A 15,238-nucleotide genomic window follows, 5' to 3' on the forward strand; every position below is an offset into this window, starting at 1 on the left:
TGTGTTCCTTTCCTTTATTATGAAGTACCAATACCTTGCATACAACATGCAATTTATTGCTTATTGACATTATTGCATATATCAAAGGGAAAAAAAATCAGCCAATATCATTTTATGCAAGCTCCTAAACTGTTCAAACAAAATACAGAAATGCTTTACAATATCACTGAAATGCTAACAAATAATTCAGATTCTTTCTTATAATAAAAAGTAAATTTAAACCCATAATACTTAATAATTCACTTTATTATGATGGTTACTTTTATCACCAATCTTCAGAATTGTTATATTGCATTTTTAAGTTCTTGTGCCATGATAAGGATTGCTACTACAACCAGGTCACATTACTAGTTGAATTTAATAATGTGATCCTGACATTTTGTGACAGTATTAGAATTTACTGCAAACCAGATTGTCAAGATTTACAGGAAATCAATCTAGCAGAATCTAGTTTTCATCCTTGCTCTGCACATTAAGTTAGATAAACTCATCAAGTTTCTTCTTAGCTAGAAGATTATACAAACATTTTCAAATTACAGGCTTCATTACTTATGCCTAACTTGTAACTCGTTTCTTCCAAACAGGTTTTCTAATTTGATTTTATAGCAGGTTAGCTGTGCTTATTTTACATAAATGGTATCTGTCAATATTGAAGAAAACACTTTTTGATAAATGCATGCTAGAAACAAATCCAGGACATTTGGATGTGTGCATATTAAGTGTGCAAATTATATAGCCGAGCTCATGATTAGCCCTTTTCCTCCCTTCCCCCTATGATTTGATAGATTTTTCTCATGAAACTGGAATAGGATTACTATAAACAAAACCACATTGCATTCAAAATTTTGTATTCTGTATTACAGCTTAGTACTCATATTTAAATGTTACTTTCAAACCTAGCAAATTTTTAAAAATACCAAAATTTAAAAACTTAGAAGACCGTTTACATGCAATATGTTCCATTTGGGTGCAGATTCTCATATACTTAAATATTTATAGGCTCATAAAAGCATGTCCTGTCCACAAGACAAGTACAATGTTTGACATCCCACACATAGATTAAAAATAAAAATACAATACAGAATATTTTATTTGCTTTTATATTTTCAATTTCAGTAAGTAGGAAGTTATAAATAGCACACTGAATCATTATAAGGTTGATACCAAGCCATGCTGATCTCTTCATACTTCACTCTCTTAAAGACACTTCTTTTGCTTACAACTGTGTTAAAAATGTATTTACTTCGTATTAAACAGATGCCCTCTCAGTGAAGGACATCACACAATGAAACTTCTCAGAAAAAAATTGCCAAAATATTTCTTATACCAAACAATACTATTTATTCTTCATAGCTACCTTCCATTCTTTACTGAGCAATAAAGTGCTTGGTTATTATAAATAGAGCAAGACTTTCAAAGGAGGTAGCTAGCAGAATTTTTTAATGGGTAAGAAACCTTACCAAGTGTTACCATCTAAAAGTATGACTTGATGCTTTATCCCAGGCAGCACATATTTCATCTTCTCTGCCATAAAAACAACTTTCAAGTTGCTTTCAGAAAAGCCTAAGAACTTCACCTGTCTAACACAGATTTTATCCAGGTTTGGGTGAATGCTAGAAGTTCATAAATATTATCACTATTTCTATCTGACTGCTGTCAATCAGGGTATCAGCAATGAAGTACTGTTCTTTTTCTGCCTTTATTCCATAGACAGAGAAAGCTGACCAGGAACAAGCTTTCCCTTGTGGAGTTTCTTGTAGCCAGATAACGCTGTTGTACAGTAGGCTATTAAAAATATGAAAGGGGCTTACAATACTTTTCAAAGTCTTCTACACTTGCATTTTTTCATCTGAAAATTCTAGTCCCTTTCTATTTGCTTTGTTGATGGCCTTTAGCAGCAGCAGCCAACACCACACCAGACCCTAAGCTGGAGTAATTGTCAAGCAGCCCTTTATTTTCCTCTGAATGGCTCAGCAGAAGCATCACAAAACAATTTTTCAAACTTTTCTATTAAATAGTCCTTTAAAGAAAGCTTGGACATACATATGCTTAAACACACACAAGGCCATGAGAAAATATCCTCTTCATACAGTAATCAACAACTGGTATTCCATTTTATACAGCTTGAAAATTTTAAAAAATAAAATTTCATCTTCCATCGTGAACAGCCACAAACACCTAAACCTTTCTGCTACGTGTCAGTCTGCTGTTGTCCCAACCACAGCAGTAGGAAGACATCTGGATCTCAGTGTGTACTCAAAGTCTCCTCCTCTCCTCTTTAAATCTGCCTGAATGCATCTGCTCACTTGTGTAAGCTTTTACTCTTAGGTTGTTAGTTCTGCACATCTTCTCCCATAGTTTTTTAAGTAAAGATGGAACTCATTCTCTTTCAAACACTGTAACTAATTTGACTTTTAATAAACTTTAGTACAAAATTTGGAATTATTAAGGTTTTATATATAAAGTCAGCTCCCCTCATTTTCCTATGCAAATATTTCATTATTCAACAGATTATATTTTTAAGTAATTATGTTATGAAATTATGGAGCTCACTCAAGAAAGATAGCATGTATTTATAGAGGTAGAGTAGGCTTCAGAGATGTAATTCTTACCACTGAAGAATTCACACAGATAACCCATGCAGCATCCCTGCTGTGTGAGACTCTCCACTGAAATCCACTGAAACACTCTCTGACAAAATGAGTATTTGAAGTAAACTTCCTCTCTGCAAGTACTGATTCCACAAATCAGTTACAGAACACCTGACCTACCATTCTCCTGTAGAGTTCTGAAAGTGGTATTTACTCATCTTTTGATGAAAAATTAAAGCCATAAAAAAGGGAAACTTGCATTTCTACATACACCCTAACTGGTACAAATAGTCTCTCCCATGATCAGCAAGTTAATTTTATGTCACCTGGTACTGAAGGATAGAAAAGAAAAACAAGTTATTTTTTACAAGAGTCACCCCTTCCATTTGATATGCCCACAGAAAAGACACCAGGTGACATGCCAAAAGTCTGCTTTCACAATGCATCTGTTAAAAATAGAAGTTTTAAGCCACTAATAAGATATTACATTCAAAAGCATTTGTTATGATGCTAATTATCATGCATTTACTTTTTTTTCATAAAAAAGCAAAGACACAAGCTTACAACATTAAATTTTATCAATATTTCACCACATTTTAAAAATTAATAAAGTGCAATTAAAAATGGGTGTCACAGGTATCTAATTTGCTGTATTATAAGCTTTTAATGGCAGATATAAAGTGCCCTATATACTATTGTATTCAGTATGTCACAACTTTGCCACCTGTTTACTAAAGTCTTTGATGAAACCACAGCTGTTAATAGTTTTTTACATAAGAAAAAGTTCTTCTGATTCATCAGGATACAATTGTAATAACTTTTTTAAAAAAATTATAAAATTTAAAGCTAATGCATTGCAAAATAAGTTTTTAATTACACTAATTTTGTACAGCAATCCAAAATACCAGCTGTTCTAAAAGAATTATCCCATTGCCCTTCAATCCTGGGCTGTTGGCCAAAGTGTAGTAACAAGAGTTTGGGGTTGTTTTTTGTTTCTAAATCTAGTTTCATCATCAACTGTATTATAGCTTGACTTACTTTTTTTTCTCCCTTATCAAACAGAAGTCTATCTAGAAGTGGAAGAAGAAGACCATTTTAATGAATGGTGAATTTAATGAACAAAATATTTCAAACACTGAAATATTAAAATCGATGTAAGAAATCGTAAATTTCAGAAACTTTTCATGAATTATCAACCTATGAGTTGCTCCAAATTGTCTTCTCAATTTTTTCATCCTACTTCCCTAAAAGGAAAGGCAGACTTCTATTTTCAAGCATACTTCTCCAAAATGTTTGAATTTACTTAATTTTATAAAGGAACAAGCTTTTACAAAACTATTAATCACAGGGATCTAGTGATTTAAAAAGCAAAGAATATTTCATATACACCTTTAAATCATAAAAGTGGTAGAAACAGCCTTTTTACAATTTTGCATTAGGTACACTGAAAACACATTTTAAAAGATGCCAGGTTCTGCAAATTAGCATAAAAGAGAGTTGCTTTGAGCAAAACAGGTCACAGGACTGACTCTCAAAGACTGGATTTACTGGTGCCCAATAAGGCACTGTGCTCATTCAGATCATACAGCTCAACAGGTAACAGCTAACTCTCTCAAGGCATGAACACATCTTTTGTCCATAGGTCTGTGATGAATTAATAACCATGGGATCCAAAAAACACAAGTACTAACAATCCTTGCTATCTCCCTTAACAAGGCAGGATTGGGAAACTTTTAGAAAAAAAACCCTGCTGAGCTGAGCAATGGAACTAGACTTTCAAAAGTGCATTTTTCCCAAGTCCAAACAATACCCTCTGACAGCATTTTAACTGGGCAACTAAACTCACTGCAGCTGCCTTGCTTAAAAGGTATTTCAGCCTGTGCAGTCCTCTTGGGTCCTACATGCAACTTCTGGAAGAGGGGAATGCCCAGTCCCTCACCAGGGAGGTCAGCACGGGGCACTCACACCTGACTACGGAGGGGAGAGCTCATGTCACCCAGCTTTGTCAGAGGAACAGCACTAATCACCCAACACGGGGTAAATATGCTATCTTTCAGTTTAAAAATAAATTGCTTTAACAGATTGCTACAATAATTGGGATGTGCACTGAAGCCTCAGTGAAAATGGACGCTTTTAGCACACCTACACCAATGGAAAAAACCAGAAATTAATCAGTCACAATTCTGGTTAAAAGAAGCAAAACAAATAAATTTACACATAAATATAGCTCTCAAAATAATTTTAAGTAAAACATAACTCAGAATTTTCTCAAACTGTATCATAAATGAGATTTAGGACTATTCCTCGACGGTGAGATTCCTCCCTGATGACCTCCAAGCCTTCAAGATCAAAGACAGAGTAACTGAGTATGTATTGACAAATGTGTGGTCTAAAACAAAAAAAAAAAAATTGTGTCTAAGAAAGTCAACCATTCCTTCTACAGAATTACCATACAGCTTTAGAGGAATTTGGCACAGTTAATTCAAGAGTGTTCTTAGTCACACCTCAGATTTCTGACTTGATTAACATGGAAAATGTGACAAAAAACGTCAACTCTTCATATCAAATACAAATTAATTTTTGTGATAAAAGAGAAAGAAATTACTTAAAGTTACACATCACATATACAGAAGATTTTTATATCTTTGCAATTAAATTTTGAATCCAAACAGCCAATGGTTAAAAATACTCTGAGAAGAATTGCAGCACTTCTCAAAGGGAATAGCAGCAAAGGAAAAAGCACTTCAGTAAGAACTATGCCATTTCCACACATCATCTACCATATTAACTTAAAAAAAGAAGTTCCATGGGGAATTTATAATATGTACTATTGCATGTTACCTAGCACAGCAAATGGAAATCCTTCCCATTAAAGTGAGAATTTTAACAGCTTTTAAGATATCATGTGGTCTTATAATACAGCATTTTAGATAAAATTATTTCATAAATTTCCCAAAATGGTTTGCATTCATATAAGGCAGAACAAAAAACAGTAAAAGACTTCATAGAATCAAAGCCAATTTTTTAGCTTTTCTTGCAAAAATTAAAAAGTTGTCAAGAATGAAATCTTGATTGTTATTTCTAGAAGAAAACATAGAAACGTGCCTGGAAAATTGCACCATATCAGGAGTTTGGGGAAGTTTTCATTTTCTAAAAAAACAGATATGTCAGTATTCACTGGATTTATAAAACATTTTGATCAGAGAAACCTGAGAGAAACACTTTGAACACACTGGTGGACAATAAGCAAGTAACCAGTCTGCTCCTTTCTAATTTCTGATGCTTGCAACTGCTTAGAACAGGCATGTGGAACTCATCTGTGTGAGCTTTTGCTTTTACTCCTCACTGGACAGGATCCGCAAAGCGTGGCCCTGGGCGTGCAGGCAGTGTGGCTAGGGAAAGAGTAAGGTCAGTACAGAGGTAATACCTTGTTTCCATAATAGGAGCATTCCATGGCAGAAATGTGCACTGTTTCAGTGAACCCAAATTATTTTCATAGCAGAAATTTCATTTTATGTATGATTTCTAGGCAGATTTTCCATTTCTATGAGTTTTCGCTTCCTCCCGTCCAATAAGACAAATGACCTTGTAGCATCCTTTTGCAATCTTGACCATCCACATCACATTCATAATATCCAAGACAACACTTGAGATTATCCAGGCGCTCTGGGCTGCAAATCCTAATCTCTGGAAACCTTCTGTTCCAAATGAAGAAATTACATGGCTGTAATATACAGGCATGACAGCAATCCTCACCACGAAGAACACAACCGTCATCAGCACACCATTGATGATGTTGGCCATTGAAGATTTGGGATATCCCAGTACTTCAAAAAACCACCTGCAAAAGAAGTGTTCACAAATACCAGGAAGACTTGAAGCCACCTCATTAAAAATTCTTTTACTTTATGTTTATTTTTAATTGATCATGTATTAATTGCTTCTACCTTTATAATTTCTAAATTATTGTACTTTGTCTTGTCTTAGTTACAAATCCTTCTGCTTGGCTGCACTTTTTCCCCACCACTTAAGCAGTGTATGATATCCAGAATATTACAGAATAACACATGGAAATCCTGATATGAATTGTGAACCAGCTAACAACCCATGTGCATTTCAGTGACTATTGCATAATATACAATAATAAAACTACCTTTTAGAATCATAAAGACATATTACTTGCTATTATAGTTTATATCAACAGCAGCTAAAAATCTTTGTCTCACTGATAGCATGTCTAAAATTGCATTTGGATTTGGTAAGCCAGATAGAGCTCTAATTTCTTGTAATTGGGATTTTCTGACTGCTTCCGTTCAGCCGAAAACCAGAAAATTTTCAGAACCAGACACTGTGAATCATGTGACAACTTGGAACATTATCCAATGGAAAAGATAAATCTAAAAACTGCCCCTCCATCATATGCTGGGTCACAAGTAGTCTTTTTAAAAGTAAGCTTGCATATTTCTTCATAGACATAGTAGACAGGCATAACTTATCTATTGCCTAGCACACAGAACCTGAGGGTTGAAAAAGGAACAACAAAGTCCTCTGATCACTTTTGTCATTCCCACTTAAACCAGAATAAACAAGTAAAATTTGTACAGCAATGTCAGGCAGGACCAGAGCAAAATAACTTAAATCACTGTATTCATAACGGGGGATGGGGAAGAGAATGAAATAATCAGTTTTTCTCCAATAAGATACAAGGCTAAAATGATTTAACAAAAGCAGCTCTAAACCTGGCTTTAAAAGTAATTTGTAATTTAATTACCTACAGGTTACAACCTAGGTCATTATAAATACACTAAAAAGATTTTCCAGACATCCAGCTCTAACAGAAATATTCTAGAAATTCATTAAGCATGCAACTAGGACAATTAAAATCCAGGCACTCGAGGTGGCAGTCCAGCCCAGAAGCAGGCTGCCTCACCACAGAAACACTTACTGACATGATGAAGAGAAAGACCTGATATGTTTGGTCAGATTAACAATCAAAAGCCTTTACTTTCAATGATATGTACAATGCAGAATGTTAGAAATGGTTTTCAAACATACTGCAACATGCCAGTATAGGTAATTCCTAGCAAATTAAAAAATAAATAATAATTAAAAAAAGTCTGTAAATGTCTGTGAATAACAATTACCACTACAATTTTATCCACCACAGTTCAGAATTAATTACATAAATGCTGATACTAACATTAAAAGATCTAAATGCTTGGCAAGGAGACAACCTCCAATTAGAGATCCCTAACAACACAGACAGGAAATACACAGACAATTCTAAGATTAGAATATCTTTTTATATTTTAATAAGAGCTCTTTTGGTAGACTAAGAATGCAAACAAGAAACATAATGTAAGTCGTTATCATTATCCACTACTTACTCTCTTAAGGGTCTGACTCACTTCAAATTTAATGGAAAAAAAAATCATGCACTAATGAGATCACATCCCTTAGTAAAGCAAGGGACTTTATTATCTCCTGCAGCAATTTTTGCTTTTCTGAGGGTGTGCTAAATGTCAGTATTCAAAGACCCATAATCTCACCATAGGCATTTTAAAAGTATAACATAAATTACTTTTAACAGCCAGACATACCACAATTCTTTCTAACACCACAGTCTGAAAGGTAAAGCATCAGTGTAGGAACCCACTGGAACCCAGGATGATCCTATCTTGGCAGAAGCTGGGACAACAGCCATTCACTAGGATATGAATATCAATAGAAACCCTTTTTTCTTAAGTTTGCCAAAGTGTTTATTTAGTCTTTAGTTTCTCTGTGCACAGAGCTACAACAGACTGGTATCTCCCACTGGCATCTGCACTGGGGCAGAGGAGAACACTCTCTGGAGAACTCACTCCACTATCCCACCCTGTCCTCCTCTAAGTTCAAGTTTGCCAAACTAATGTTTAAAAGGGACCACAGCACAATCTTTTTTATTCCTAAGAGTTCTGAGAAATGCTACAGTGTTATAAAACACTTCAGAGACCACATTCAAAATGCAGTAATGGCCTGTCTGCAGGAGGAATAGTTTCTGTTTGCCTTTTCCTTTCTCTACCAGACATCTGGAAAAGAAAACAGATGCCACACATGTAGAAGTAGTAAAGCAGAAATACACCCTAAAAAGCACGGTTAAGAGAAAGGCATCTGATACACTGAAAGTTCTAATCCCACCTTGCAAAAAGTGGAGGAAGGGAAGAGTGCAGCTCTGCTCTGTACCAAAGCCCCTTACCTGAGGTGAAGTGTTTCTGGGGCAAATCCCTACTCCCAGCTGTGTGCTGGTGCCTACAGAGTAAGGCAAGAGGCCACCCCCCGCCACAGCACCATGAAACTCCAATGACAGCTTTCCCCTTGCTGCAGTATGTGGCATTATCAGCCTCCTTTTCTGATGCAGCAGCAAATCAGGTAAAAACACTTGAACCAGCAGATGGGGCAGGCTCTAACTCTGAGCTCTGCAGAAGCTTCTGCCCCTTTCTTCTCTAATCACAGGTGTGAAGATTAACCATTTCAGATATACTTAAGTGCTCAAAATAACTTGCAGGACTGTTTTTGAAAGCAAATAAAGAATATACATTTATATTATTCTACATGTTCATATGTATATATTAATATTGATCTACATGCATGGAATATTGAAAAATAAACTTTAAATTATGCAGGGCAATGCAACTCTATTCTAGGATTCTGATGACAATACTATCTTGCTTCTTTTCCTCATCCATGATACCAAGAAAAAACATCCATGTTGAAGATGGCTTTATTATAAAAATTAAATGAATATACAAAAGCAAATAAAGAATATTTTATTTGTGAATTTTTTGTTTGATGTTTTCATAAAAAGCTGGCATTTCCTACAAAGCCTTGTCTAATCTAAAAAGGAACTTGAGGATGAATACATTACTTATACTGTTGCAGCTATAGCAGCGAAACATTTCCATAGCTAAAAAGACTTTCATATCGTAATCCTTAGTTCAATATATATAAATTCCCTCTCAGTCGACATTCAACAATTATATAAAGTTTATATATTCAAAAACTATATAAAAAGACTTCCTGACAGAAATAGTAATGCAGATTAAATTTTAGAAGAACTATGGAAAACCTCCCTAACCACTTACCGCTGATTGACAAAAGGAGTGGAGAACTCTGCAAGGAGACGGAAGTTTCCAAAATAAGCCAGAAGACCTTTGCTCTGGTTAGCAAAACAAAACAGACATACAAAAATCAACAACGTAGATGTGAAATTGTCATTTGAGTCTTTAAGTATACATGGAATGATACATCATCTCAACTTCTTTAATCAAACTGAGTTTGCCAGCTGTGGCCACCTTTCTTGCACTTTCAAAGCAAGTTTTATCACAGAAGCTGCAATTGTCCTTCAGGTATCTCCAATCAGTAGCTTCTTACTTCAAATCAACCTTTATAAGACCTCCAGTTAAATGGCCATGAAAAGCTAACTAGAGAAGACTTGCACAAGTAGTCATAGATTACTAATTATCAAGATAGTATTACTGTTTGAAAGAATTAGAAATATTTTTCCCTTTTCAACGTTTAAACAAGCCCTAACAGAAACACTGTATGCTGAATGAAAATCTCCCTGCATTGTTTTAGGAACACATTTTGCCAAAGCAAAAACAAATTCTCAGCTCTAATTTGACAGCAGGGAAGAGCACATGAAGCCCTTTCTTCTCTCCTGCAGGTCCCTGCAGTGCCCATGGGTCAGACACTGGGCACAGCCCCTCCGTGGGGCACAGCCACACCACCCTCTTTCCTCCAGGTGACACAGCACAATCTCTGATCTGCCTTATCAATTGGTTGTGCTGGACAACTGCTGGGTAAGCAGCAGTTTGCAGGTGCAGAGATAAAAAAATTAGGGGGTTTTAATTTCCTTGGATTTCCTGAACAACCTACGGAGTGTGTGTCATGATTCCTCTTTACCCCCATCAAGCAAGCAAATACCTGCTACTTCAAGCTTTTCATGTCAGTTTGCACCACACCAAACAAAATCTGCTTAACCAAATTCTTCCCTATCTTCAAAAGGCAATTTGGAAATAACAGAGGTAACTTTCTCTGAAGACAACAGACTGAGAGCAACACACTGACATCCACAGGCTGAGCTATATCCACGCAGTAATAAATGCTTTTAAAAAAGTTCACATTAATATTATGCTTTTTGCTTCCTCCAGAAACAACTAATGGATTTTCTGCATGGGGGATTAGCCTTGGTAGTGGTATTATTATTTATCTAATATTCAGCTCTAATTCACTTTCATCCATGATAACATTAGTAAATTAATTATCTTCAACCAGAGTATTTACTTGTCAGTATACTTCAGCCCCTTTAAACAATTACATGTGAAATCTGACAGTAATCTGGCATCTCAACACTTTTAATATTATCAGCCTGGGATTCACACAGTAGGCAGGGAAAACATCATTAAGGTTGGAAAACACCTTCAAGATCAAGTCCAATCATTAACTGTGCTCACCATTGAACCATATCCCCAAGTGCTACATCCAGACACCTTCAGACTTCCAGGGATGGTGATTCCACCACTTTACTGAACACTTACCTGACCATCCTTTCAGTGTAGAAATTCTTCATACTATCCAAACTAAACCTCCCCTGGCACAACTCATGGCCATTTCCCCTCATCCTGTCCCTTGTTACCCAGGAGACAGAAGCAGAATATAACCACTTGAAACCATTTCCTTCTAACTTTGCAACTAAATATTCAAGCTTGTGGTTTTATTTAAAACCATGTTCTATAATCATATGAAAAGCCTTTGTGTCAAAGTCTCTTTACAGAAAAAACTGAGAGAAGTTTTTAATTCAACAAAGTTATACATTTTTGTTGGAGTGTAACATTGAAAAGGCATGCACTTACCACAAATAACTGATAAAAACATTCAAAAATAATTATTCAAAGTATAAGCATGCCTTTCATTAACCAGTGAAATTTTTTTTCAACATTAAGCAAGTGAGCTCTATAAAAGCTGTTTCTTTAACCTCATCTGCTCATGTTGCAAGGAAATACAGCACTTACCAGTACAAAATAGTAAGCATACAGAGCTGCCAAGTGATGTATTACAAAAAATTTGTCACCAATTGCCTTCCAGTAGTAAATAATAAGCAACAGATCTACAAGAGAACAGAAATAACTATAAAGAACTAATTATTATACAAACATTGACCTCAGAATAGTTTCTCTAAATTTTAGAGATAAACCAAGATATGGCATCAATAGAAACCCTCAGAATTAATGATCTATGAAAAGAACATCTTTACCCTAAAGACTCTGAGTCAAAGCATTAGGCAACAGTATTCTCCCAACAATTTCCATAAATTATTACTTTCCACATCAATAGAAATACAGATGCAATAACTTCAGCCAAAGTATTTTGGAAGGAAAAGGTGGATCCTGAATCTCATTGTGACTTCACACTTATGACCACAAAAATCTAGAACAAATGACATTAAAAAAAAGACTCCAAGGTAAACATCCAAATACAAGCAACAAAGTCAGGGACCTATTACACAGAATCTCTGAATCAAAAAGTAAAACATATTAGAAAATTTGGAACCATTTACCAAAAATATTTTGCAAGAGGCATTTGGAATAAGAAGCATATCCACTTTATGAAATCCTAATTTTCTAATTACTGCAAAAGTGACATAGCAGACCCAAGATAGTGTTAAAAAGAAAGCTTTAACATAAAGTAAACCAAAAAAAACCTCAAAAAAATCTTTACTCTCCCATGATGGTCTGAGAATTCAGAAGATCTTGTTCTCTGTACTGGAACAAGCAATTTCTGTCCCCACTTTCTGCAAATTAGTATTTTGGACTGGAATATTATTGACCAAGATTCCAAATCAAAGACTTTACTCCTGCGCCTTTCTTAAGTCCAATGTGTGCCTTGATCTCTTTTTATATTAGTTGTCCTCAGGCAGGGCTCTACATCATCTGACATAGCTGCTCACTTCCTATTAATAATTAAACATCAGCTATATAGGGAAGTGAGAGAGAATGAGTGGTCAGGTTGAGATGCCTGTTCAAAGGCATTCATTAATTCATAATGAAAGTTTAATGTATAATTATTCAAAAATAGATACTGATTAATTTAAATATGGCAGTTGAAGCTATGAAAAAATCCAGACACCAAAAGTAATGCAGTTTAACTGAGTATGCTGATCACCAGATTATCACTTCCACTGGGTTGAGAAATCTAGTATCAGATAACCAAGTCTGTGGCCCAGTCTCTGACCAGAGATTTCATCCTAACATGAGAAGCTTTCACTGAAAATAGTCCAAGTCACAACAAGTTTTTGCTTTGATAAACCAGTATTATCCCCACACAACAGAAAAGAAAGCTCCAAAGCATTTTGTAGCAAAATTCCCACACCAATTTTAGTTGACAGCAAAATTAAGAACATAAAACATATGTAGGAATAAATAACATACAAAGTAAATATTCTAAAATTTCCATGTTTAATACATGACTGAATTTTGGCTTAAAGGGAGACTAAAAGATGAGCAGGCACGATCCTATGGCATCATTTGCCTCAGCTTGTATTAAGGGTTGCTAAAATTATTCTGCCAGCATTCTGAGGTCACAGGAAGAAATGCATGATAGAAAAGCTACAAGTCCTAGGCCCCGTGAAGAGAGTGAAAGGCACTGCTCTAACACCTTCTCAGTTGGCCAAAGGACAAAACTGAGCTGGGGTTGGTGGTTGCACATCAAACCAACACAAAGCCACACAGTGGCATTTGCTCAGTGCTTGGGGAGATATTCCATCTTTCACATCTGTTAGCAAGATCCTGTGATTTCACCACAACCCACAAATCCATTAGCAACTTTAAAAGCCACAGTAGAAACTGTAATTGTATGCACATATCACATTTTCACCACAGTGGCTCAGGGTAAACATATAGGTATAGTGACTCAATGTAAATAAACAGGTTGTGCATGTTATATACATGTTGCATAATTACCAGAAATGAGGTAGCCTGTGGTAATAGCAATATTCAGCTTCACAATTGAAGGGTCACCCCTGTAAACATACCAAAAATACATAGTTACAGCCTAATTTGCAAAGGACATACACATCTCAAACACAATGCCCATCAGGACACATTATTCTTGGCTCTTAAGTAAGAGATTATGCAATCTAGTTAAGAAGGGTTCTAATCATAAAAGTGGATTCCTTTCCCACCCAGAAGCAAGACACCTACTAACTCCCCTAATCAGGATCAACCCCTGCCTTGGCACAGAGCCTGCCACAAGAGCCTTGCTACACATTTGAACTGAAACCCAGCAAGTGCTCCAAGCTGGCTTCTCAGGAAACTGAGGATAAAAGAAAACAGCCCAGTCACTGTCTCTTAGCCCTTTAACCGACACTCTGTGTCTCCATTTTTGTGTTCTGCCAATGCTAAAACTTTGGTAAGGATGACAAAAATATCTTGCTCAGCTGGTGCTTTTCATATTCATAATCAGATGGATGTTTTACAGGGACAAACAGAGTAGAAGGATACAGGAAAGGAATTATTTGCCAGTTCTCTGGAGCCAAAGAACCTTTGAGCAGAAATGCTTTTCAGAGTAGTTTCCACACCTTCTATCCCTTCCCTTTTGGTGCCAAATATTCAGCAGGCAAAGCTCTTAGAAGTACACACAAAACTTCAGTTCCTCTAGAATGTTCAACAAACCCAAACTTGTGAATGCAGCTCAAGAAAGGGAAGCATCCACGTTACAGCAAGCAATGTTTGTTCTTCTCTGTCCTCTGTGCATTCCTACTTAGAGCAGTTTGGTAAAGCAAGTCTTTTTCCCTTGGCATAAGGATTGTAACTTAATTTTTTAATTAAGTTGTGCAACTAATCTAGCTATGTTTTGTGTAAATATGAATTCAGCTTCAAGTGACAGGTCAACAGATCCATGAAATGTGGACTGCTCAAGACAGCAATCCCTGTTGTAAACCTTTCCAGAAAAAAGGAACCTAACTGTGCTTACAGACAACTCCAATACAAAGACTGCCTCAGCCAGAACACAGTAGAGTGCTATTACTTAATTACTTTTTCTTAATCCTATTGGAATGGAGCAGAGGAAGGGATTTCCTGTATTATTACAATCTGATCACTAAATTGTAAAGCTTTCTTAGTGTCTAAAACTGTTCCCCTCAGTGAAAGGGTAGTTTACAGGAAAATAGGACTCACATAACCAGAATTCTGCTGTTAGGTGAAAAAAAATCACTAATAGGAGAGTCTGGAATTCACTTCATCTCTTAAGATTTGCCATAGACATTCTTTTAAATACACCTGAAATGGGAACATTTTTCCATGGCTTCAAAACTTTATTTCATGAGCTACCTATGTTGTGGGCTGAGTGCTTCTTTAGATTTAGAGTATAGATAGACAGGTTCTCATAAATTTAGCAGAAACTCTACATAGAGCCCTCGTGTCAGAGCTCCCAGCTGCAGCAGCAGCATAACTAAACTTCTAAGGGTTCCCAACACACTTCAGTATATCACCACCAAGACTAAGCCTGCACTCAAGAGCCTTCATATTCTACAGAGAACACGCAAAGGATTGAATTTATGAAATGGGTTCCTTGATAACAGTAGACATGACCTATCTGGATGGGACAGGGAA

The 15,238-nt window shown here is 35.9% G+C and overlaps 1 protein-coding gene across 6 annotated transcripts in view; it reads right to left on the minus strand.

Annotated features, from left to right (window-relative positions):
• The window catches only part of TLCD4 (TLC domain containing 4), a 26,702-nt gene continuing 11,464 nt past the window's right edge, over positions 1–15,238 (minus strand). For 4 of the 6 annotated variants that reach the window (XM_086841906.1, XM_086841903.1, XM_086841904.1 and 1 more), the window contains exons 4-7: positions 13,589–13,647; positions 11,642–11,736; positions 9,713–9,786; positions 1–6,432 (exon numbers count right to left, since the gene is read on the minus strand). In XM_086841906.1, the coding sequence (XP_086698032.1) occupies positions 6,117–6,432; positions 9,713–9,786; positions 11,642–11,736; positions 13,589–13,647 (544 nt within the window). In that variant the 3' untranslated portion in view covers positions 1–6,116. Of the gene's footprint in view, positions 6,433–7,248; positions 8,660–9,712; positions 9,787–11,641; positions 11,737–13,588; positions 13,648–15,238 lie in introns of those variants that run through there. The other 2 variants (XM_086841908.1, XM_086841907.1) reach the window with 2 other exon arrangements.

Source organism: Cyanistes caeruleus, chromosome 9 (genome assembly GCF_971803275.1).
Source record: "Cyanistes caeruleus chromosome 9, bCyaCae1.hap1.1, whole genome shotgun sequence".
NCBI lineage: Eukaryota > Metazoa > Chordata > Aves > Passeriformes > Paridae > Cyanistes > Cyanistes caeruleus.